The sequence below is a fragment of the Oncorhynchus clarkii genome, chromosome 10 (assembly GCF_045791955.1).
Source record: "Oncorhynchus clarkii lewisi isolate Uvic-CL-2024 chromosome 10, UVic_Ocla_1.0, whole genome shotgun sequence".
Taxonomy (NCBI): Eukaryota; Metazoa; Chordata; class Actinopteri; order Salmoniformes; family Salmonidae; genus Oncorhynchus; species Oncorhynchus clarkii.
In genome coordinates this window covers 49,347,830-49,374,215 of record NC_092156.1, presented here as the reverse complement: position 1 = coordinate 49,374,215, position 26,386 = coordinate 49,347,830, and the positions used below count along the sequence as shown (strand labels likewise).

General features: G+C 42.6%; 1 protein-coding gene across 2 annotated transcripts; it reads left to right on the top strand.

Moving 5' to 3' along the window:
• The first annotated feature begins 464 nt into the window (after window positions 1-464).
• On the top strand, window positions 465-19,431 carry LOC139418707 (claudin-4-like). Of its 2 annotated transcripts, XM_071168360.1 has the most exons (3): window positions 465-1,438; window positions 13,972-13,994; window positions 19,020-19,431. In XM_071168360.1, the coding sequence occupies exons 1-3, from the start codon at window positions 824-826 to the stop codon at window positions 19,429-19,431; spliced, it is 1,050 nt and encodes a 349-aa protein (XP_071024461.1). In that variant the 5' UTR covers window positions 465-823. The 2 variants fall into 2 exon arrangements, with proteins under 2 accessions (XP_071024461.1, XP_071024460.1); XM_071168359.1 differs by lacking the exon at window positions 13,972-13,994 and having other exon boundaries at window positions 465-1,305; window positions 18,780-19,431.
• Window positions 19,432-26,386: the final 6,955 nt, after the last annotated feature.

Sequence of the window (26,386 nt, the reverse complement as noted above, 5' to 3'; positions counted from 1 at the left end):
TCAGCATGCAGCCCATTTTTACACACGTAGGCCACAGTAAACACACACACATGCACAAACACGCGCACATATACATGCATGCGCACATGCACATACACATACACAAACACACACACACACCCTAACCAGCTTTGTTTCAGTGTCCCTGCCTCCTTATCATCTGGTTACCCATCAACCACATAGCAAGCTCTTACCCATTAACACCAATACACACCACAGAACACAGTGCTACTGCAGGCTAATGGCTAACCCATAAATACTACTCCCTTTTATGAGGAGAAACACACACACACACACACACACCCTCGCAGTAAACATGGCCGATGTCCAGGCAACACCTAATCGATTGGCCCTGATGTGTGATGTCATGGCTTAGGTGGGTCTGACCAAGCTGCAATAAAATATATCAAGATAAGAGTGGACAACTCCTCACCCGAAAGCAAAGAGACAGAGATACACACACACAGAGAGAACACACTTTGAGAAGCTTTCGTTTCTGGATACTAAGACAAGGGAGAGGTGAGCTGCTAAAGACAGAAGGAGACAAGAAGGAAAAAAGGACTGCATACAGGGGAGAAAGACAGTGTGAGGGGTTAAAAGGTGAGAAATAGTAACAACCAAGAAGAGTGAGAGAGAAAGAAGAAGGAAATAAGGCCAAAGTGAGAGTCTGAGATAGGGAAAGAGAAGAAAATAAATAAAGAGACTGAGAAAGGAGCGAAAGAGCCACAGCAGCGGAGTGAGTGACTGAGACCAAGAAAAGGAGAGTGAGAGAAAGAGGAGTGCCATCTTAATCCTAAGTGAGACTTAATTGTAGTGCGGTGCGATGGCGTCGTTCGCTCTGGAGCTAGTGGGTGTGAGCCTGTCCAGCTGGATACTGAGCGTAGTGAGCTGTGCTCTGCCCATGTGGAGGGTCTCAGCCTTCATCGGAGCCAACATCGTCACAGCCCAGGTCTACTGGGAAGGTTTATGGATGAGCTGTGTGGTTCAGAGCACAGGCCAGATGCAGTGTAAGGTTTACGACTCCATGCTGGCCTTGCCCCAGGACTTGCAGGCTGCCAGAGCTCTCTCTGTGGCCACCATCATCCTGGTGGTCTTAGCTCTCCTCGTGGCGACCATCGGAGCCAAGTGTACTAACTGCATCGAGAAGGAGGGAGTGAAGGCCAAGGTGGTGTTGTCCGCCGGAGCTGCCTTTATCCTAGCTTCACTGGTCCAGCTGGTGCCTGTGTCCTGGTCAGCCCACATCATCATCCTGGAGTTCTACAACCCTATCATCCCCTCGGCACAGAAGATGGAGATCGGGGCAGCGCTGTACCTGGGCTGGGCCGCGGCCGCATTGCTGCTGCTGGGGGGGGCTATCCTCTGCTGCAGCTGCCCTCCTCAGGAAGACAAACCAATGAAAAGGTACTCAATCCCTCCCCAAAGCCAGATGGCGTATTCCGCTGCTCCAAGGTCCATGGCCCCTAGCTCCTACAACAGGAAAGACTATGTGTGAGAAAAGGAGGGGGGGGGGGGGGTGTTCAACATGTCGGTTTATTTGTGGGTTTCTTGAGAATATAACGGAGTGTTTCCACAGTTTGTTTAAATATACCAGGACCATGGGCAAATTCTATTACTCATCCTTGCCTTCATGGAAAGGGGGATGTATCGACCACAGGGCGGCTTAAGGTGACAAGAGCTCATTAATCAAGTCTCCTCTGAGACTGAAAAAAAAGTCCACGAAAACAAGATGTATGTTGTTTTATACTTCTGTCTGGTTTACTATCAGTTGTCAGGCACTCAACATAACTGAGTGCTTTTTATTGGCAATGAGTTACATTCCCAGAGGAAGTAACTACAATAACTACAGTTAATAATTTCTTATACAGTTTGTTATGACAACAATTATTACAAGATACAGTATATTATACTGTATCTTGACTACGCATGTCATTATATAATAGATGTTCTGATTAAAAAAACGTCATGGCAAGTTGACCTACAGCTGAACTTAATGTTTATATCATATTTATCTGAACTTTTTTGTTTTTGTTTGCTATTCTTCGTTGTAGTGGTTTGAATCACTCATTTCCAAATGTTACATGGAATATGTGAAACCTTTGGGTTTTGTACTGTTGTGAGAAGAAGAGGTAGGACATTGCAAAGCTTGTATTGTATTGTAAATAACTGTTGTGTATACAGTTTGCAGAAAACTATTTCCTTCAGTGGATAAATAGGTTATGTGTCAGAGTCCAATCAATCCAACAGACGTTCCAACAAAGCAAGATACTTGCAGTAGGACTAGGAAAATAGATAAATATATTTTATGATACATAAATACCAAAATATACTGTGCAGGGTTACTGGGGCTCAACCAAACAGTCTGGTCAACAGCCATAAACTATGAAGAACAACGAGCATTGACAGCAGAGACATTGTTGGGATGGGAGCAAATCTTCTCCCCATAGAGTAACCCTGTTTTTAAAAAACGGCTCATAAAGAAGTTTGGAATTTGAATCTGTTTTTGTTGTTGCGATATGCGATATGTTATCTTTTCATCATTCTTATAAAAATTCACAGCCAATCTGGGCTCTGTTTTATATTGTAAATTATTTTGAAATAGATAACCTTTCGATGGTACGTGTAAGTACAGTACTACTGTACTGTAAATGGTGGACCTCTGCCTGACAATATTGTGTTTTCAGTTTGATTAATAAATATCAGTGTACAGTTACAGCCAAATATATTGGCACCCTTGCATGTTTCTTAAAAAATTACCTACAAACTTTGTGTTTCCACACCTTACTGGATTTTCAACATTGCAGAACTAATTATATTTTGGTAAACTTAAGGTTACAATTTTGAAGTAGAAAATAAAGACAAATGGCATTGATAAAATTGTCACCCCGGAACTATTACTTGGTTTGCAAATCCTTTGGCGAAGATAACTGCCAACAAATGCTTTCTTTTAACCATCAATACTGTAATGGGTGTCGTCGTCTGATGAGGAAGAATCGGACCAAAGCGCAGCGTGGTAAGTGTTCATGACTTTTATTTAAACTGAACACTAATACAAAAATACACTAATGCAAACCGAAACAGTCCTGTCAGGTGCAGAAAACACCAAACAGAAAATAACTACCCACAAAACATAGGTGGGAAAAAGCTACCTGAGTATGGTTCCCAATCAGAGACAATGATAGTCAGCTGTCCCTGATTGAGAACCATACCCGGCCAAAACAAAGAAATACTAAATATAGAAAAAGGAAAATTTTATGCCCACCCCAAATCACACCCTGACCAAACCAAAATAGAGACATAAAAAGCTCTCTAAGGTCAGGGCGTGACAAATACGCTTGCTGCACCTTTCTACTGGCAATTTGTCCCACTCTTCAGCAGTAAACTGCTCTAATTCTTCATTGTTTGAGGGGTGCCCTCCACCAAATGCTGTTTTCCGCTCTCACCATAGAGCGGTGATGTGATTCAGATCTGGACTCTTCACTGGCCATTCCAAAACAGTGCAGCGTTTCTTCTTCATCCCTTTCAGGGTGCTTTTTATGTGAGTTTGGGATTGTTGTCCTACTCGAAGACTCACAACCTTCAAAAGAGACAGTTTTTGGACACTGGGTCGAACATTGCACTCCAAAACACCTTGATAATTTGCTAATTTCATGACGTCTTGCGCACATTCAAGGCCCCGACGTCTTGCACACATTCAAGGCCCCAAGCCCCAAGTACCAGAGGCAGCAAAGCAACCTCACAGCATTATTGAACCTCCCCACATACGTTATTGTGTAGAGGGTGATCATTTCTTTGAACACTTATTTTGGTCGTTGGTAAACATAGGAACACCCCACCGCTGAAGGAGACACAAGAAAGCCTGATTGAACTCAAAAATCCACCTAAACAAGTTAAATACTTGGGTAAATGTTATGTGGACCAATGAAACAAAATTAGAGCTCTTTGGCAATACAGATCAACACTGTGTTTACTGATGACCAAATGAAGCATTCAAAGAAAAGAACACCCTCCCTGTAGTCAAAGATGGTAGAGGTTTGATAGTGCTGTGGGGTTGCTTTTCTGCCTCTGGTACTGGGGGCCTTGAATGTGCGCAAGGCATCATGAAATCAACAGATTATCATGTGTTTTGTAGTCAAATGCTCAACCCAGTGTCGACAAACTGGGTCTCCATTGAAGGTTGTGGGTCTTACAGCAGGACAATGACCTCAAACACACATGAAAAAGCATCCATGTCACGCCCTGGTCTTAGTATTTTGTGTTTTCTTTATTATTTTGGTCAGGCCAGGGTGTGACATGGGTTTATTATGTGGTGTGTTTTGTCTTGGGGTTTTGGTAGGTATTGGGATTGTGGTATAGTGGGGTTGTTTAGAAAAGTCTATGGTTGCCTGAATTGGTTCTCAATCAGAGGCAGGTGTTTATCGTTGTCTCTGATTGGGAACCATATTTAGGCAGCCATATTCTTTGAGTGTTTTGTGGGTGATTGTTCTTGTCTCTGTGTTTGGTTTGCACCAGTATAGGCTGTTAGGTTTTTGTGTTACGTTTTTGTATTGTTTGTTTTTCATCTTTATTAAAGATGTATAAAAATGACCACGCTGCATTTTGGTCCGCCTCTCCTTCATCGGAAGAAAACCCTAACAATCCAGGAATGTTTAAAGATGCAGTATGCAAAAATCGCTCTGCCATTTCCTGGTTGCTAAAATTCTAATAGTTTTGCCTAATTTCAGTTTATGTGACAAAACAAGCAAGTATTTAACCGCTGTAAACTATAATTTCCAAAACCAAAAAGGTTGCATTTTCTGCAGTTTGAAGCTGGTGTACAAAACCGAAAGTGAAAGACGCAAAAAACTAACTTAAAGCATAGAAATAGCACACATAGAACAGATACTCCTCTTGTTAGATTTACAATGAGAATGACAGGTCTACAACTCACATTTTTATGTGGATTTGGTTGGGTTACCCCAAAAAGTTACATATTGCAACTTTAAGAGATGCTGGACTGGGCCGAGATTCCCAATAGCGTCTTAAGTCAAAATTCATCGTTACAACGTTCGTAGGAGCACCGTTAAAGCTGTTTCCCAAAAACATGTGAATTAACGTTGCACTTGAAAACGCTAGTAATCTAACGCCTGCCTCAGACCACTCGTAGAACAGCTAAGCGTGTTAGATGATTTTTTTTGCCCTCCTGCATCCCTTTATACACAGAATATATCAGTTAAACATAGGATCACATGGTTTATCCATCTCTTTATGACAGCCTATAACTTCAGTATAAAGTTTCCAATGTCTTTGCAATGGTTACAAACAAGGGACATAAAAAGAAGCTTAAAATAAAAACAGATGGCTGCATTGAAATGTAAATATAGTAGGCCATAGGCCTATTTCAATCATATTGGAATATATTTAATGTTCAATAAATGTAGTTATATTTTGCTACTAGTAGGCTACTGTCTGTAATTTGTCTCAATATATTTAATGATGTGCAGCCTAACCTGTACAGTGATGTGCAAGATCTGTAATTTTGTAGAGATTTTGGGAGGGATAAGCATTAGAATAAACCACCGCAATATTTGCAGGCATAGGTGGTAATATTTCTCTCTAGGAGCTGATCTGTCGTTAGTATTGTGAAATAATTGCAATGTTAATGTAAGATTTGAATTGAGAATGCTGATCCGAGAGCAACATCCCCTTTCTTTCGATCCTATCAGTATCGACACATGCTCCAACGACGCACTTAGCAACCGCTATCTCTCTGCGCATGTTTCATCAGTCAGGCCATTTGAGTGCATTATGTAATTCTATGGAGGACCAATCATAACCACATTGAATAACCATTCTGGCTGCCTTATTTTGTGCTATCTGCAGTCTCTTCAGGTCACCAACACTTGCATTGCTCCAGGCGAGGTAATTTGACTATGGAGAGCTTGTGAGATTTGTTCCAGAATTTGCTCTGGCAATCCTTCTTAACATACAGGAGGTGCTGATCATTTTGTTGCAGAGTTGTGAAATGTGTGATGACCAAGATACACAGTTGTCCAGCAGCACACCAAACAGCCTAGTCACTGAAACATCTTCTATGGGAGTCCTGCCAAATGTCAGCTGTAAGGAGGGTGGTTTATTCATTCTGCTCTTCGCACATATTGCCTTGGTTTTCTTTGTATTTAGCACTAATTTGTTTGGGGTTATACAATTTGAAATAATTATCCTGTCAGCTTCAAGATACTTTTTTAGCTGACCTACAGAATTGCCTTTTACTAGAAAGTGGTTTTGTCAGCAAGCATGGTTTCCGTAGAATTGGAGAGGGAGGTACAGTGGGGAGAACAAGTATTTGATACACTGCCAATATTGCAGGTTTTCCTACTTACATAGCATGTAGAGGTCTGTCATTTTTATCATAGGTACACTTCAACTGTGAGTGACGGAATCTAAAACAAAAATCCAGAAAATCACATTGTATGATTTGTAAGTAATTCATTTGCATTTTATTTCGTGACATAAGTATTTGATCACCTACCAACCAGTAAGAATTCTGGCTCTCACAGACCTGTTAGTTTTTCTTTAAGAAGCCCTCCTGTTCTCCACTCAGTTCCTGTATTAACTGCACCTGTTTGAACTCGTTACCTGTATAAAAGACACCTGTCCACACACTCAATCAAACAGTCTCCAACCTCTCCACAATGGCCAAGACTAGACAGCTGTGTAAGGACATCAGGGATAGAATTGTAGACCTGCACAAGGGTGGGATGGGCTACAGGACAATAGGCAAGCAGCTTGGTGAGACGGCAACAACTGTTGGCGCAATTATTAGAAAATGGAAGAAGTTCAAGATGACGGTCAATCAACCTCGGTCTGGGGCTCCATGCAAGATCTCACCTCGTGGGGCATCAATGATCATGAGGAAGGTGAGGGATCAGCCCAGAACTACACGGCAGGACCTGGTCAATGACCCGAAGAGAGCTGTGACCACAGTCTCAAAGAAAACCATTAGTAACACACTACAACGTCATGGATTAAAATCCTGCAGCGCACGCAAGGTCCCCCTGCTCAAGCCAGCGCATGTCCAGGTCCGTCTGAAGTTTGCCAATGGCCATATGGATAATCCAGAGGAGGAATGGGAGAAGGTCATGTGGTCTGATGAGACAAAAATAGAGCTTTTTGGTCTAAACTCCACTCGCCGTGTTTGGAGGAAGAAGAAGGATGAGTACAACCCCAAGAACACCATCCCAACCGTGAAGCATGGAGGTGGAAACATAATTCTTTGGGGATGCCTTTCTGTAAAGGGGACAGAGCGACTGCACCGTATTGAGGGGAAGATGGATGGGGCCATGATTCGCGAGATCTTGGCCAACAACCTCCTTCCCTCAGTAAGAGCTTTGAAGATGGGTCGTGGCTGGGTCTTCCAGCATGACAACGACCCGAAACACACAGCCAGGGCAACTAAGGAGTGGCTCCGTAAGAAGCATCTCAAGGTCCTGGAGTGGCCTAGCCAGTCTCCAGACCTGAACTCAATAGAAAATCTTTGGAGGGAGCTGAAAGTCCGTATTACCCAGCAACAGCCCCGAAACCTGAAGGATCTGGAGAAGGTCTGTATGGAGGAGTGGGCCAAAATCCCTGCTGTAGTGTGTGCAAACCCGGTCAAGAACTACATGAAATCTCTGTAATTGCAAACAAAGGTTTCTGTACCAAATATTAAGTTCTGCTTTTCTGATGTATCAAATACTTATGTCATGCAATAAAATGCAAATGAATTACTTAAAAATCATACAATGTGATTTTCTGGATTATTTTTGTTTTAGATTCCGTCTCTCACAGTTGAAGTGTACCTACAGTGCCTTGCGAAAGTATTCTCAATATACTTGAACTTTGCGACCTTTTGCCACATTTCAGGCTTCAAACATAAAGATATACAACTGTATTTTTTTGTGAAGAATCAACAACAAGTGGGACACAATCATGAAGTGGAACGACATTTATTGGATATTTCAAACTTTTTTAACAAATCAAAAACTGAAAAATTGGGCGTGCAAAATTATTCAGCCCCCTTAAGTTAATACTTTGTAGCGCCACCTTTTGCTGCGATTACAGCTGTAAGTCGCTTGGGGTATGTCTCTATCAGTTTTGCACATCGAGAGACAGACATTTTTTCCCATTCCTCCTTGCAAAACAGCTCGAAATCAGTGAGGTTGGATGGAGAGCATTTATGAACAGCAGTTTTCAGTTCTTTCCACAGATTCTCGATTGGATTCAGGTCTGGACTTTGACTTGGCCATTCTAACACCTGGATATGTTTATTTTTTAACCATTCCATTGTAGATTTTGCTTTATGTTTTGGATTATTGTCTTGTTGGAAGACAAATCTCCGTCCCAGTCTCAGGTCTTTTGCAGACTCCATCAGGTTTTCTTCCAGAATGGTCCTGTATTTGGCTCCATCCATCTTCCCATCAATTTTAACCATCTTCCCTGTCCCTGCTGAAGAAAAGCAGGCCCAAACCATGATGCTGCCACCACCATGTTTGACAGTGGCCATGGTGTGTTCAGGGTGATGAGCTGTGTTGCTTTTACGCCAAACATAACGTTTTGCATTGTTGCCAAAAAGTTCAATTTTGGTTTAATCTGACCAGAGCACCTTCTTCCACATGTTTGGTGTGTCTCCCAGGTGGCTTGTGGCAAACTTTAAACAACACTTTTTATGGATATCTTTAAGAAATGGCTTTCTTCTTGCCACTCTTCCATAAAGGCCAGATTTGTGCAATATACGACTGATTGTTGTCCTATGGACAGAGTCTCCCACCTCAGCTGTAGATCTCTGCAGTTCATCCAGAGTGATCATGGGCATCTTGGCTGCATCTCTGATCAGTCTTCTCCTTGTATGAGCTGAAAGTTTAGAGGGACGGCCAGTTCTTGGTAGATTTGCAGTGGTCTGATACTCCTTCCATTTCAATATTATTGCTTGCACAGTGCTCCTTGGGATGTTTAAAGCTTGGGAAATCTTTTTGTATCCAAATCCGGCTTTAAACGTCTTCACAACAGTATCTCGGACCTGTCTGGTGTGTTCCTTGTTCTTCATGATGCTCTCTGCGCTTTTAACGGACCTCTGAGACTATCACAGTGCAGGTGCATTTATACAGAGACTTGATTACACGCAGGTGGATTGTATTTATCATCATTAGTCATTTAGGTCAACATTGGACCATTCAGAGATCCTCACTGAACTTCTGGAGAGAGTTTGCTGCACTGAAAGTAAAGGGGCTGAATAATTTTGCACGCCCAATTTTTCAGTTTTTGATTTGTTAAAAAAGTTTGAAATATCCAATAAATGTCGTTCCACTTCATGATTGTGTCCCACTTGTTGTTGATTCTTCACAAAAAAATACGGTTTTATATCTTTATGTTTGAAGCCTGAAATGTGGGAAAAGGTCGCAAAGTTCAAGGGGGTCGAATTCTTTCGCAAGGCACTGTATGTTACAAATTACAGACCTCTACATGCTTTGTAAGTAGGAAAACTTGCAAAATCGGCAGTGTGTCAAATACTTGTTCTCCCCACTGTAATTTATATAAAGCAAGTATATACAGTGCCTTCAGAAAGTATTCATATCCCTTGACTTTTTCCACATTTTGTTGGGATACATAGTGGGATTAAAAAGGATTTCAATTCAATTCAAAAAAAATTTGTCAACGATGTACACAAAATATTCTAATGTCCAAGTGGAAGAAAAATTCATACATTTGTAAAAAAAAATACATAAAAACAGTAATATATCTTTATTATATAAGTATTCAACCTCCTGAGTCAATGCATGTTAGAATCACCTTTGGCAGCAATTATAGCTCAGAGTCTTTCTGGGTAAATCTCTAAGAACTTTCCACACCTGGATTGTACAATATTTGCCCATTATTCTTTTCAAAATTCTTCAAGCTCTGTCAAATTGGTTGTTGATCATTGCAAGACAACTGTTTTCAGGTCTTGCCATAGATTTCCAAGCACATTTAAGTCAAAACTGTAACTTTGCCACTCAGGAACATTCACCGTCTTCTTAGTAAGCAACGTCAGTGTTTTTTAGGTTATGTATTTTAGGTTATTGTTCTGCTGAAAGGTGAATTCATCTCCCAGTGTCTGGTGGAAAGCAGACTGAACCAGGTTTGCCTGGTTCCTTTTATTGTTTTATCCTGAAAACCTCCACAGTCCCTAGCAATTACAAGCATACCCATAATATGATGCAGACACTACTATCCTTGTAAATATGGAGAGTGGTACTCAGTAATGAGTTGTATTGGATTTGCGTTACACATAACACTTTGTATTCAGGACAAAAAGTTAATTGCTTTCCCAAATTCTTGCAGTTTTACTTTACTGCCTTGTTGGAAACAGGACGCATGTATGGTAATTTATTCTGTACAGCTTCCTTCTTTTCATGCTGTCAATTAGGTTAGTATTGTGGAGAAACTACAACGTTGTTGATCCCCCCTCAGTTTTCTATCACAGCCATTGAACTCTGTAACTATTTTAAAGTCATCATTGGCCTCATGGTGAGTGAATGGTGAGTGGTTTCCTTCTTCTCCGGCAAATGAGTTAGGAAGGACACCTGTGTCTTTGTAGTGACTGGGTGTATTGATACACCATCCAAAGTGTAATTATTAACTTCACCATGCTCAAAGGGATATTCAATGTCTGCTTTTTTTTACCCATCTACCCATCTCTTCATTCAAAGACTCAATCATGGACCCTCTTACTGACAGTTGTGGCTGCTTTCTGTGATGTATTGTTGTCTCCACCTGCTTGCCCTTTGTGCTGCTGTCTGTGCCCAATAATGTTGGTACCATGTTTTTTGCTGCTACCATGTTGTGTTGCTACCATGTCGTTGTTATGTTGTGTTGCTGCCTTGCTATGTTGTTGCCTTAGGTCTCTCTTTATGTAGCATTGTGTTGTCTCTCTTGTCGTGATGTGTGTTTTGCCCTATATTTATATTTTATTTACTTATTCATTTTTAATCCCAGCCACCATCCCCGCAGGAGGCCTTTTACAATTTGATTTGATTTGATTTGAAATTATTGGTCATTGTGTGTAGGCCAGTGCCAGAAAATGTAAATTAAAACATTTTTAATTCAGGCTGTAACACAAAAATTTTGGGAAAAAGTCAAGGGCTGTGAATACTTTGTGTAAGAGGTCCTTGGCCACTACATTGTGAAACACCACAGTTACAGAATGAGGATCAGAATAGGCACCATTTATGAATGTACATTTGCTTGGGCCGTAACCATCTAAATGAGGTGTTATCAAATCCATATTCACACAATTTCATCAACAGCATATCATGATTATCAAAGTCAAAAGCAGCAATAAAATCAAGAAGAAGTTTACCTTGGTCAAGTGACTTGCCATTGATCTTGTTTAAATCAGCCAGAACTGTTGCAGCCATATGATCCTTACGGTATGCATGCTGGTAGGCTGTGATACTTTTATTTTGTTCTATATATTCCCATATATGGTTTCTGACAATTTCTCCCAAAATCGTACTAAATGACAACAGTAAGCTAATTGTTCTACTGTTTGATATTGTAAAAGGTAATTTCTTCTTGTGGAATTGGGCACAATTTTGCATGCCTCCACTCATTAGGAAACTTTCCTTGGGTTAATGGGAGGTTAACAATATGGCTAATTGGAACTGCAATATACAGTAGGGCGCTGCTAGTCAAAATTGTTTGTTGTCAATGAGATTGAGCCCAGGAGACCTCAGGTAATCAAATTAATGCTTTGAGCACTTCATCAGCTGATATCTGTGGTAATGTGAAACTGCAGGCTATTGATGCCATGATTAGGTCAATAGAATAAGCAATCATATCAAATCAGATCACATTTTATTTGTCACATGCGCCGAAAAACAACAGGTGTAGTAGACCTTACCTTGAAATGCTTACTTACAAGCCCCTAACCAACAATGGAGTTCAAGAAATAGAGTCAAGAAAATATTTATTAAATAAACAAAAGTAAAAAATAAATAAAAAGTAACACAATAAAATAACAATTACAAGGCTATATACAGGGGTTACCGGCACCGAGTCAATGTGAGGGGTAAAGATTAGTTGAGGTAATTTGTACATGTAGGTAGGGGTAAAGTCACTATGCATAGATAATAAACAGCGACTAGCAAGTTTAAAAACAAAGGAGGGGGGGGGGGGGGGGGGTGTCAATGTAAATCGTCTGGGTGGCCATTTGATTATTTCTTTCAGCAGTCTTATGGCTTGGGGGTAGAAGCTGTAAAGGAGCCTTTTGGACCTAGACTTGGTGCTCCGGTAGCGCTTGCTGTGTGGAAGCAGAGAGAACAGTCTATGACTTGGGTGACTGGAGTATTTGACAATTATTTGAGCCTTCCTCTGACACCGCCTAGTATATAGGTCCTGTATGGCAGGAAGCTTGGCCCCAGTGATGTACTGGGCCGTATGCACTACCCTAGCTCCTTACGGTTGTAGCTCCTTACGGCCGGATGCCGAGCAGTTGCCATACAGGCGGTGATGCAACCAGTCAGAAAACCTTGGTAGAGCCTGGGTAGAATAGGCATTGTGGTGCTTATGTGAATTTCATTTATTTTTTCGGTTTCAGACCAATGCCAACTTCTTACTTAATATGTAGTTTTTTGTTTTTAATAATACTATGATTGGTCGAGCCCAAAGGTACATATTTTTACTGCAAAATATCAAACCAATACATGATGAAGTTTGGTTGCCAAACCTTTTTCTGGAGGATTAAGTGGTGGCATTAAATATTTCCGTTAGATTTACACTATCATTGAATCTGGCAGGTTTGGATTTGTTGCCCTCACTCATAGTGCTTCCAGTTAATATTAAAATCTTTGAGAATATATCACTTTTTGTTTTCATCAGTAGCATGGTCAATACTGTCACATATAACATCCAGGTAAGATACATTTGAAAATGTACACACATCCAACTCATTTTGGTGGTTGAAATGGTAAGTTGAACTCTAGTCGTAGTATTTCTATATCATGGGCATTAATATAGAGTTGGTTCCCCCTTTGCCGCTATCACAGCCTCCACTCTTCTGGGAAGACTTTCTACTAGACGTTGGAACATTGCTGCGGGGAATTGCTTCCATTCAGCCACAAGAGCATTAGCGAGGTTGGGCACTGATGTTGGGCGATTACGTCGGCATTCCAATTCATCCCAAAGGTTTTGAGGTCAGGGCTCTGTGCAGTCCAGTCAAGTTCTTCTACACTAATCTCGACAAACTATTATGTATGGACCTTGCTTTGAGCATGGGAGAATTGTCATGCTGAAACTAGAAAGGGCCTTCCCCAAACTGTTGCCACAAAGTTGTACATAATCGTCTGGAATGTAATTGTATGCTGTAGCATTAAGATGTCCCCTCACTTGAAGGGGCTAAGGGGCCTAGCCCGAACCATGAAAGACAGCCTCAGACTATTGTACCTAATCCATCAAATGTCACAGTTGGCATTGTGGCAGGTAGCGTTCTCCTGGCATCCGCCAAACCCAGATACGTCTGTCGGACTGCCAGATGGTGAACGTGATTCATCACTCCAGAGAAAACATTTCCACTGCTCCAGAATCCAATGGTGGGGAGCTTTACACCACTCCAGCCAGCACATGGTGATTGTAGGCTTATGTGCTGCTTCCCGGCCATGGAAACCAATTTCATGAAGCTCCCAACTAACATTTTTCGTGCTGACGTTGCTTCCAGAGGCAGTTTGGAACTAGATAGTGAGTGTTGCAACCGAGGACAGACGATTTTAATGCACTACAAACTTCAGCACTCGGAGGTCCCATTCTGTGAGCTTGTGTGGTCTACCATTTCCCTGCTAAGCAGTTGTTGCTCCTAGACATTTCCACTTCACAATAACAGCATTTACAGTTGACCAGGGCAGCTCTAGCAGGGCAGAAATTTGACGAACTGACTTGTTGGAAAGGTGGCATGCTATGGCGGCAGGGTAGCCTAGTGGTTAGAGTGGTGGACTAGTAACCGGAAGGTTGCAAGTTCAAACCCCCGAGCCGACAAGGCTCGTTCTGCCCCTGAACAGGCAGTTAACCCACTGTTCCTAGGCCGTCATTGAAATTAGAATTTGTTCTTAACTGACTTGCCTGGTTAAATAAAGTAAAAATTAAATTAAATGATGGTGCCACATTGAAATCACTGAGCTCTTCAGTCAGGTCAATCTTTTGCCAATGCTTGTCTATGGAGATTGCATGGCTGTGTGCTCGATTTGATACACCTATCAGCAACAGGTGTGGCTGAAATAGCCCAATACCCTAAATTGAATTTTGTGTATATATAAAGTATATTGCTGCACCACCGCCTCGTCCTTTGTAATCATAGTATGACCACTGATGCTGACCTGTCCATCAGTAGTAGAATGGTCCAGATGGGTTCCTGTGATTGCTAGATCATGCACGTTGTTTTTATGCAACAAGTCATAGACTTCATGGATCTTATTAGGGATACTACACAGATTTATATGGGTGATATGGGGACATTTCTTTGATAATTGCAAATCGACAGAATATGAAATTTTTGTAGAGGTAGCCACTGTGTTTTTAGTGGAACACTGGATTCAGGACTCATGTTAACCATGAGTGAGTCATTTTTGTGTATCTGAACACCTGGCCCTTTTATGTTGTGAGGAAAGCGGTCATTCATCCCATAGTTATTCCTTTTAATTCTCTGCCTCTGCTTTTGGCCATTTTCCTCTGTTTGAAATGTTCAAAGAAGGCAATGAGGTCTGCCTCTGAAGGATTTCCCCATTCCATTCCATGCACCCTGGAGAAGGTGATTTCTCCACCACATCAGAGGGCAGTTTCAGCTTTTCAGTCATAAGTTCCTTCCCACTATTCTCTGGTTCGATATTGTCTGTCTCAGAAATCCCCCCCCCCCCCAAATTAGAATGTCTCTCATTCCCCGAGATTGTATATCAAGCAGTGAACTCCTTCAGCATTCTGTTCTCCAGATGAATTGTCTCAACAGCATTCCGCACTGTATGTACAGTACCTTTCAAAGATGTATTCTCCTTCTTCAGTTTGTCTATTTCCTTTTGGCTGAACTCTAAGCTGGCTGTCAGTTCTGCGATGCTCTGCTGAATTGTCTGGAGCATCTCCAGTCTCTCCAGGTTTTTGTGGATATACTTCAGTACGTCCCTGGCACAGTCCACTGCCTCCAAGGTGAAAGACTCTCCTTCGCTGGTGACGTGGTGTGAAGAAGGCCGGGCCCGTGACTTCATTGCCAGCGGGCGTATGACGGAGTTAGTGCGGATGCTGCCTTCGACATGTTTCATATCCGACAGGGCCTAGGAGTGGTGGTCTTTAAAGCTTTCTAGCTCCTGGATTGACTCTGGCGCTTCCATTTTTTGGCTTAAAACATTCACTACTACACAGTGTATCCTTGTGGATGGCAATATATGCTCATACTGTAGATACATGGGTTGTTTACATTTGTATTGTTTGTAAACATTGAAATTAAACCATACTGTTTTGTTTTTTGGGTTATAATGGGGATGATCAGCAGTTCTATGCTCATGAGGCATCTAGTATGATATTCTCCAATAATCAATGGGTTTACATTATATCCAAAAGGTCCACAAAGTCTTTGCACCAATCACAGATTGTAGCTTTAGAATACAAAACACAATATCAAAGGTAGGGTCCAATTTAACTACATTGTTTGCCGAAATATAATTGGGTATTCTAAGCGCTAAGGTTAAAAGAGTATAGGAACATTGTTTCCAGAGAAAAGTGATATTCTGTATTCTTGGTATCTGGAAGTGTGACTTGTCAGATTCAATGAAACTCTCATGTTCTATGACCAAGTTCAATTCTACTTCCTGTCACTCATATTCAAATTCTACATCCTGTGATTTCAACTCATGAGTGACCTCAACCTGACTGAGTGGGTGTGTTTGAGCGGATCACTTTTGTCAAGACGTCACCGCCTTTCAAAGTGTCTTGCATTATGGGGATAAAAATTGACTTGCGCTTGACTATATCGACTACATTAACTTTTTTTAAATCATGGAGTTTTTTTATGAAGTCGCCTTCAAATCGCTGCAGTTCCTTCTCACCAACTGCACCATGCCGTCATCACAATGTGTCAGTCAATCATTAGTGTGTTTTTGTTTGTTTTTGAAAAAAAGGGTTGATAAAATATTGAATTTGGCCTTTACTACGATAGTCCATATAAACACTCAGGAAATGTTAACGTTTAATTATTTTATTTTTTTAACCCCATATCTCTAGCTTAAAATGACAGATTTTGATGGGGATTTCTTTCATTATGTTACTTAGAATGATGCGCGGGTGCATCAATAGACTCTTAAGGATTTAAAAGTGACTCAATATTAGTTATACTTATATACAACAATTGAAAGTGTGGGTGACATTTTTTATGGTATTTCTAACCTGGCATTGGGTATTTATGGATGATCCCTGGCCGTGTAATGTGAGTGTGTATCTAACCGATACTAAGATGAGGGAAAGGAAGGGGGATACCTAGTCAGTTATACAACTAAATGCATTCCACTGAAATGTGTCTTCCGCATTTAACCCAACCCCTCTGAATCATAGAGGTGGGGGAGTTAGTATGCTAAGGGTGTCTATGCTCTTTGTCTCTCACTTTCTCTCTCTGTTTACTCAGAAAACAGTTCTGCAGGTTTTCAGGGATCTGGGAATATTTGCACACACAATTGCTCTGTTACAGGAACAGACACAGAAACCTGCTGGCTGTGGAAAGCCAGCAGGTTTCTGTGGAAGTAGGCTAACATTATAAAGCGACACCAATTCTGACAGGAACGTTAACCTTTTCCTTATTGTCTTTTATTAATACATTCTAATTGGAAAACAAACTAAGGAAGAAGTATACAAACTATGGAATAATTACCATTAGAGTCAAGGGACCAAGAGACCGCTGTCAGAAATCACTATCATAAAATGTAATTGTGTACTTTGCTATAGGTCTAGGGGGATCACAATGTAAGGCGTATTACTCTGTGTCTGTGTCTGTGTCTGTGTGTGTGTGTGTGTGTGTGTGTGTGTGTGTGTGTGTGTGTGTGTGTGTGTGTGTGTGTGTGTGTGTGTGTGTGTGTGTGTGTTTGTGTGTGTGTGTGTGGTATCCATGCAAATAAGTAGCCACAGGCCCAAACCAACATAACTGGTTTCCCCTCCTCCATGCTTTTTTTGTGTGAAATACACCTGTATTCAAACCATTATATGACACTTCCTGACTTGTTCCACCAATAAAGGAAGAAGACTATTCCACAAATTATAATAAGAAATCATTTTACTGAATTTGAACATGTTTCACTTCATAAAAATATGTTTTCTCATCTCAAAAATGTTTTAATTACTTTACTATATTAAATGCCAAATAAAGTAACATGATTGACCGTGCCAAGGTTGATGATTTCATTCTAAATCAGCAATGAATCCCCCTGTGACAGGGAGAATGGAAGCTTGTTCTGTGCACCAGGAAGTGGCAATTTAATGCAAGCTTCACAAACAAAATGTAATTTGTTCAAACATTTCAAGCCTGTATATCTCTGAGTAACAGGGTAACAGGGTTGACGTGTTACTGTATGCATGACCCACTCAGTTTTTATCCACACTATGATTTTACTTTCAGATGTTGAATGTTTCTTTTGAATTTGTATTTATTTAAATGAATAGTTTCACCATATTAAAATGAGAGTTCAGTTCACATAAAAGGGTTGATCTTAAAATGAGGGACAGACTTAAATGAATCGCTAATCACATGAAATAAATTATAATCTTCAGAAATGACTATGTCAAAGCCACAAAATAACTAGTGCTTTACAATGATGGTAAAAACTTGGATAAAGTGTGCGGTTAAGTGCGTTAAAATATTCCTAGAAGTCACAGAGGGTGCAAGGAGGGACATGTCAAATGCAGAATTTTGGCACTTTAGCAAGTCTTTATTCATATTAAAAAGGCACTCATTAAAAATGAACTCATTTCGTGGAACGACCCACCTATACCAGCCTGTACCTCAAATATACAGTGCAAATCCAGTCAGAAGACATGATTTAGCATACTTTTCCCCAACATTTAGAGGGCATTGTTTCTTCTGAAAGGCATGAAAAAAGAGAGCAGGCAAGGCCAGGGTAATTGTCATTGTCCTTATGTTCCTGTAAGGAACAGTCAAGTTACAGGTGAAACCCTCCCCTCTGGCTCCCTCCCTCCCTCCCTCCCTCCCTCCCTCCCTCCCTCCCTCCCTCCCTCCCTCCCTCCCTCCCTCCCTCCCTCACTTCTCTTCTCATCTCTCATGCTTCTCCTCCCTCCTCCACCTCCTCCATCCATCCACTTCTCTCAGTAGCCTCTATGGTCAGGGCATTGTTTTTGTGAAGAGCTTGAAGACACCTGTTCTACCATACGGAGACATCATCACCAGGTGACTGCTCCCTTCCTTCTCTCCTGCCTACCCTGGGGTATAAAGGATCTCTGATTATGTGGCAGCATCACTTAGCTACATCACACCCCCACACACAGAGCGAGAAAGAGAGAGCGAGAGAGCGAGAGAGCGAGAGAGTACAAGGAAGAACACTGAACACAAAGAACCACAAAGATTTGGAACAGAATCTTCTGCTTTGATTAGAATCTCAGCTTGACTGAATCCTCTGTTAGTTCTAGAATTTGTGCGCTGGATTCTGGAAGTTGAGAATCTCAGCAGGTTCAAAGAACTTCTTAGTTAAGTCACTTCCTCGTTCCTCCAGGAAGGGCAGGTGTTGGAGAGAGCCAGTCCAGGGAGCCAGCATGTCGATGGGTATGGAGATTGTGGGGATTGCCCTGGGCGTCATAGGATTCATCCTGGGCATCGTGGTCTGTGCTTTGCCATTGTGGAAGGTGACGGCCTATATCGGAGCCAACATTATCACATCCCAGACCATATGGGAAGGCCTGTGGATTAACTGTGTGACCCAGAGTACGGGCCAGATGCAGTGTAAGGTCTACGACTCCCTCCTGGCCTTGCCCCAGGACCTGCAGGCCGCCAGAGCCATGACAATCATCGCAATCATCCTGGGGATTCTAGGGGTGATGGTCTCCATCGTCGGAGCCAAGTGCACCAACTGCATCGATGATGAACCCTCCAAAGCTAAAGTCATGATCATCTCCGGAATTTTCTTCATCCTGGCCGGGATCCTAGTTCTCATCCCTGTCTCCTGGTCGGCCAGCACCATCATCCAAGACTTCTACAACCCCCTGCTGATCAACGCACAGAAGAGGGAGCTGGGGGCCTCTCTCTACATTGGCTGGGGGGCTGCAGCCCTGCTACTGATCGGAGGGGCCATGCTGTGCAGCTCCTGCCCCCCCAGGGAGGAGAAGAGGTACAAGCCCCCCGGCATGGCCTACTCCGCCCCTCACAGCGGGGGCGCAGCGGGATATGTCAGGAAGGACTACGTCTGAGAGAGATTTCTTCACCTGCCTGATTGAATGGAGGGCCGAAAAAAATGAAGGAAAAGAAGAGGAGAGGTATCGCTATCCTGAACATTAGCGTGTTCGTTTGCTGTCTGACACAAAAACTAGGAGAGGAATCTCCTAGAAAGACTCCAACATGAAGAAATGTGTGCTTTAATGTTACTTCTTGGCTTTTCCTCCCCTGCGTATTTCTATTTAGTTTCGTTGTTCAGCTTTATAGTGTGAAGGTTTGTGTGACGTATGGTAGAGGCTGTTAAGACCTAGATACTGTACATATAATCCCAAATGGCTAGGTTGACAACTGTTAATTATTTCACAACAGTTTAAATTATTCAGTTTTTATTCATTCACTTCAAACTTGAGATGACAAACCAACGCCCTTTTGTTTCAGCACCATACTGTAAATTTAAACTTGAAGGGTATTGGTTTTCAAGTACTTGAGAAAAAAATCTATAGTTGCACAGTAAGTGGGCTCATATTTGTAGTGCATTACTGAGGGCCTTATTGTGTCCATAGTATGCTATTGGCAAGGTAGGATTTTGTTACACTGAAACTTTTAGTTAAAATGTTGCACTGTGTATCACTGACACAGAGGAGTAACTAGCTCTCTCTGTTTTTACATGGATTTGATCAAGAGATTCAGTTTGTGTGTGTGTGTGTGTGTGTGTGTGTGTGTGTGTGTGTGTGTGTGTGTGTGTGTGTGTGTGTGTGTGTGTGTGTGTGTGTGCGCATGCGTGTGTCTTTTGAATGTATTTGACTATGAGAGATTGTGCTAGGTCCATGATACAGCCTCAGGTCACATTATCATAGATGTCTTCCTCTTCACAGTTTCACTGTATTTAGGTCGATGCGTGTATATGTTTGTTGTAATAAGATTTTTTTTGTACAAACAATCATATATTACATAGCTTTTTTAATATCATGCATGCTTTGTGTTCAGATTTTTTTCTCAGAAATATTATGATACTGTGTCTGTACTGTCACTTGTAAAGGAAGAAGACTATTCCATTTGTATAGTTGTGCAGTGTGTAAAACCATGATTCTAATAGGAGGGACAGTAAACCAGGATCATTATATGTAGTGATGAGATAGCATTGAAAATGTTAATTTTGTCTTTGTGTCATAAGCAATCCATGGTTCCTGCCAGTGCTGGGTAAAGATATGAGGGAGTAATGACCCTTTCCTTAGGACCATCTGGCAGAACGCCCAGAATATGTTGTATGAATTAAGATAGGAGATGGCGTCAGTCATATGCTGGAATCAATCCGATGAATTATGTTTATGTTGGTTTTTATGTGACCGCATATAAGTCACTATGTATAGAGCTCACTTCAGACTGGTAATTTCTGCATCCAACTGACTGACCTCTCCAGCTTGCTGAAAATACAGAGTGATTCATGTAATATTGACTTCAAGTGTATCGCGTTTCAGGTAAGACCCAAATGCAGTCAGTGTCGAAGTAACAAAAGGTTATTACTAGTACAAGGGCAGGCAAAACGACAGGTCAAGGGCAGGCAGAGGTCAGTAATCCAGATAGGGTGCAAAAGGTCCAGAACAGCAGGCAGTCTCAGGGTCAGTGTAGGCAGGGGTCAATAATCCTGTGTCGTGTGGCAAGGTACAGAACGGCAGGCAGGCTCAGCGTCAGGGTAGGCAGAATGGTCAAAAGTGGGAAAAACTAGAAAACAGGAACTTGAACAGACAGGAGCAAGGGGAAAATCTCTGGTAGGTTTCACGAAACAAAATGAACTGGCAACAGACAAACAGACAACACAGGTATAAATACACTGAGGGGAAGATTGGTGACACCTGGATGGGGGTGGAGACAAGCACAAACACAGGTGAAACAGATCAGGGAGTGACAATACCCCTGCACCTCTCTAGGGGCGTCACCTGGTGTCCTACCTGGGTGCATACCTGGCTGACCAAGGTGCCGGCTTTGGAAATCCGCGATGAGGCCTGGGTCCAGGATGTCCCTAGCGGGGATCCAGCACCTCTCCTCCAGGACATTACCCTCCCAGTCAACCAGGTACTGGAACCCCCTGCCCCAAAGTTGAACTTTCATTAGACGGCTCACCGTGTACGCCGGTTGGCCGTCGATGAGACGGTGCAGAGGGGTGGGTTTGGAAACAGGAGACAAAGGGCTGTGAGACATTGGTTTAATTCTGGAAACATGAAAAGTGGGATGTATACGGAGGGTACATGGCAACAGAAGACAAACAGCAGAGGGTCTAATGACCTTGGAGATGGGGAAAGGGATGATAAACCAGGGGGAGAGTTTGCAGGATTCCACCCGTAGGGGTAGATCCCGGGTGGACAGCCATACTTACTGCCTGAAACGAGACCGGGGAGCCCGGGGTTCGGTGGTGATCTGCCACCTGGAGGTGGACTTGAGAAGGGCCGACCAGGCTCTCTTCCAGGTAAGATGACAGTGGCGGACAAACATATTGGCCGGCCGAAGGTATGCCAACCTCTTCCTCCTGCTCAGGGAAGAGTGGAGGCTGATACCCCAGGGAACATTCACAGGGCGATAGACCAGTGGCAGAGCAAGGAAGGGTGTTGTGGGCGCAGGCAGTGCAGAGTTGTCTCCAAGTCTTGGTTGGCTCGCTCCGACTAGCAGTTGAAATGGGGGTGGAACCCAGAGGACAGGCTGGCTGACGACCCAATGAGTGGCAAGAATGCCTTCCAGAACCAGAACCAGAACTGAGGACCCCGGTTGGAGACCATGCCCACAGGCAGTCCATGTATCCGGAAGACAAGCTGCACCATGAGCTGGGCCACCTCTTTGGCAGAGTGAAGCTTGGGGAGAGGAATGAAGTGGGCAGCTTTGGAAAACCGATCCACTAAGGTCAGGATGTTGTCATCAGACGGGGGAGAGACATGTGACAAAGTCCAGGGATATATGAGACCAGGGATGGTAAGGGACAGGCAGAGGTTGAAGGAGACCAGCCGGAGCTTGCCGAGGAGTCTTGTTCTGTGCAGATCGTGCATGCGGCGACGAACGAGGAGACGTCAGGAACCACCAAATGCTTTGTCGCACAAAGGCCAGGGTCCGCTGGGAGCCTGGGTGGCAGGCAAGCCTGGAGGAGTGGGCCAACTCCAGGATGAGGAGCAGACCCTGTCAGGAACGAACATCCGGTTATCTCCACTTCTCCAATGCTATCTTCACCACGAGAAACTCACGATTCTCCACATCATAGTTCCTCTCTGTGGAGTTGAGGCGGTAGGAGAAGAAGGCGCAGGGATGTAATTTGAGGTCCAGGGCAGAACGCTGGTACAAGACAGCCCGCACTCCAACATCCGAAGAATTGGCATCCACCACAAACTGGCGTGACGGGTCAGGATGAACCAAGATGGGAGCTGTGCTGAAGCGGTGTTTGAGATTCCGGAATGCCTGGTCAGCAGCTTGGGACCACATGAACTGAACCATGGCAAAGGTGAGTGCAGACAGGGGGGAAACCAGGGTGCTGTAATCCCCGATAAAGCGTCAATAAAAATAGGTGAATCCCAGGAAACGTTACAGCTTCACTCTGGATGTAAGCTGGGGCCAATCCACCACCGCTCTCACCTTTCCGGGATCCATCTGTACACTCCCTGCAGCGATGATGTAACCCAGAAAGGAGATGGTGGAGCGATGGGCAATTAAAGGGTTGCCTAAAAACCTGGTACCAAGCAACACATGATGTCTTTGTTGGGTGTGGCTGGTTACTGTCGTCCGTGGTTGAAATACTATGCAGAGATAGTTCAACCACTGCAGGATTGTATTTATGGGACAAAGATGGAGGCGAGTGAAGTTGTGGTCTGGTCCAATGAGGCTGAGGTAGCATTGGTAAAATTGAAACCAATTCTGATGTCCGCCCTTTGCCTGGGCCTGCCCGACCATACGAAACCTTTTCATCTGTTTGTTTCTGAGACGGGTGAGTTTATGTCAGCACTTTTGACGGAGTATCATGGATCTGATCTGTTATAATTCTAAACGATTGGATAGTGTGATCAGGGGAATGATTTCCTGTTTGAGATCAGTAGCGGCTGCTACTGAGGCTGTTTTGGCATGTTCTGATATTGTGGCTGTGTCTCCTCTAGCCCTTCATGTGCCCCATGCTGTGCACACAATTATTACACAGGCAATAACGGCTCATTTAAAGCCTGCGAGACTGCTAGACGATCAGAACATTCTGTTGACAATGTCCCATGTTACTCTGAAACGGTGTACAATTCTTTACCCTTTAACTGAACTCTCCCAATAGCAGATGCTGGTGAAGACCATGGCTGTGACTTAGCTATTGAAATTGACTGTAGCCCTAGGTTGGACTTGAGCTACCCTGTTAGGAAATCCGGATTTGTAGATGGGTCTGCTCAGCATAATGATAAAGGAGAGCCTTAAGTTGGTTATGCTCTTGTGACTAATTTGAAGACTGTGGAGAGTGCAAGGTTCCCATCTCACTTGTCAGCTCAAGGAGCATAATTATATTTTGACTAGAGCTTGTATTTTGGATAAAGACAGCTCTGTTAACATATACACCGACAGTAGGTATTAATTTGGTGTAGTGCATGATTTGGAACATTGTAGAAGAATAGAGGGTTTTTGACCTCCTCTGGAAAACAAATTACTCATGGTAAGCTTGTGTCCTCTCTGTTGGAGGCTGTTCAACTCCCCTCTTCAATCTTGGTGATAAAGTGTCAGGCCCACACTCTAAAGATAACATTTATCTTGGGAATGCCAAGGCTAACTGTGCAGCTAAACTGGCTACTACTTCTTCTGTTTCCTCCCTCCTACAGATGGCAGCAGTTCCAGCTCCCACCAACCCTTTCTCTGTTAATGATATTGTTGCGTTACAGGCCAAGGCTGATGCTTTAGAGACACCTGAAGTGGGCGGGGTGCTGTCATAAGGACACCTCGGGTGTATGGCTTGATGAGTGGAGCAGACCATGTCCCATTGTACTTTCCAGTTCCTTGCAAAATTGTCGAAGGAGGGATGGTGGATATTGTAAATAAATGTTGGTGTAGAGTAGGTGGCACTGTGTTTGCAGATAATTTCTGCAAGAAATGTTTGATTTGTATGACTGACCAACATTTCAGTCAATCCAAGGCCCGAAGGAACTTTTGAGCACTTAATGATGGACTTCATTGAGTTGACCCCTTGCGAGGGGAATAAGTATTGTATAGTGAGTGTTGACATGTTTTCTAAATGGATTGAATCTTTCCCTTGCAGGAGAGACACACCGGCTGCTGTGGCGAAAGCACTCGTGAGAGAGATCATACCCAGAACAGGTTGTCCCTTCAAGGAATGGAGGAGGTCATATTGTGTCACCCTTAACAGTGTTCTTAAGACTCTTTTCCCCCAGGTGAAGGCGTCTTTGCCAAATTTAGCAGGTGGAGCTGAACACTGTTTGAACCAGGTGATTTCGTGGTGGTGAAACACTTCAGGAGAAAGAGTTGGAAAGGCACTAACAACTGTTGGAGAGGCACTAAGCTCTTCTGACTTACTAATTAAATTAAACTGAAATTTCAATTCAAGAATTGACAAAATAGCATCTATTTTCAATGACAAACTGAAAAAGAAGAAAGAAAAAAAAGAAACTATTTAAAAAAGCTTTAAAAAAAGTTGAATTTCAAATTCAAATCATTCCTGATTCGACTGACTTGAATTCGAATTTACCCCAACCGTGTATTGAAGTGTGCTGTAATGTGCTCTGGAGTGACCCTCTACGTATTTTTGCCTCAAAATGAGCATTGCCCCACCCCGCCTCACCTGTAACACTGACGCAGGTAAACCAGGGATAGCTATCTCTAGCTGGTATCAAACTGTCAACAGTTGGTTACTTCTCAAGGCTAGTGCGCACAGCATGTTACTGACATTTCAATTCATTACAACTCGTTTATCCCATTACGGACAATTAAGTGTTGTGAAATATTAGAAACATTTAATTAGTAATTGGACCGAAACATTTGGATTGGGTTTTGTGTGGTAAGCTATACACAATAGTTTCCTTATGACACCTTCTTCTCCTCTTACATAATGACATATTATTATGGTTCTTATCTGAGGGAACATTTCATGTTAAAAGTTCAAAGACAGAGAGACAGAGGGACAGAGAGAGAGAAAAAAAGAGGGTGAGAGAGACAGAGAGAGAGAGAGCAGGACATTTTTATTTACTGCGATTACAAATTGTGACTACAAATGATCATTTACAGGGAAAGTAGTTGCATAATTTGCATTCTGAAAAGTGCCGGACTTTAAAGAAATATCATGTCACATAAATGACCAGAAAAAAAGGAACACAGCTGGAAGGTAGTTTGTCATTTACTGTAGGTTAGTGTGCCATTCACAGTCAATTAGTAACGATCCTTTAATTTCTTTATGGTGTTACAGCACTTAAATTGACTGCAGCCATTAGCGTGTATGTCATACTGTATGTGTGTCACTGTGTGTGCATGCTTGCCTTCTTTTTTAACAGGCTACCACTGTCTAAGCAGTTTGTGTTGTGTCCAGATATTGTATCTAATTCATTTCCATGTAAAAGGGCCGATGAGCACCAACGTGAAGTTCGTAGTTCATGTCAAAGCTGGTGTCACAATCAAATCAAATGAAATCACATTTTATTTGTCACATGCACCGAATACAACAGGTGTAAACCTTACTGTGAAATGCTTAAGGGCTTGTAAGTGAGCATTTCATGGCATTTGGAGAATTTGATTTGATGAGTCTATATACAGTGCCTTGCGAAAGTATTCGGCCCCCTTGAACTTTGCGACCTTTTGCCACATTTCAGGCTTCAAACATAAAGATATAAAACTGTATTTTTTTGTGAAGAATCAACAACAAGTGGGACACAATCATGAAGTGGAACGACATTTATTGGATATTTCAAACTTTTTTAACAAATCAAAAACTGAAAAATTGGGCGTGCAAAAATATTCAGCCCCTTTACTTTCAGTGCAGCA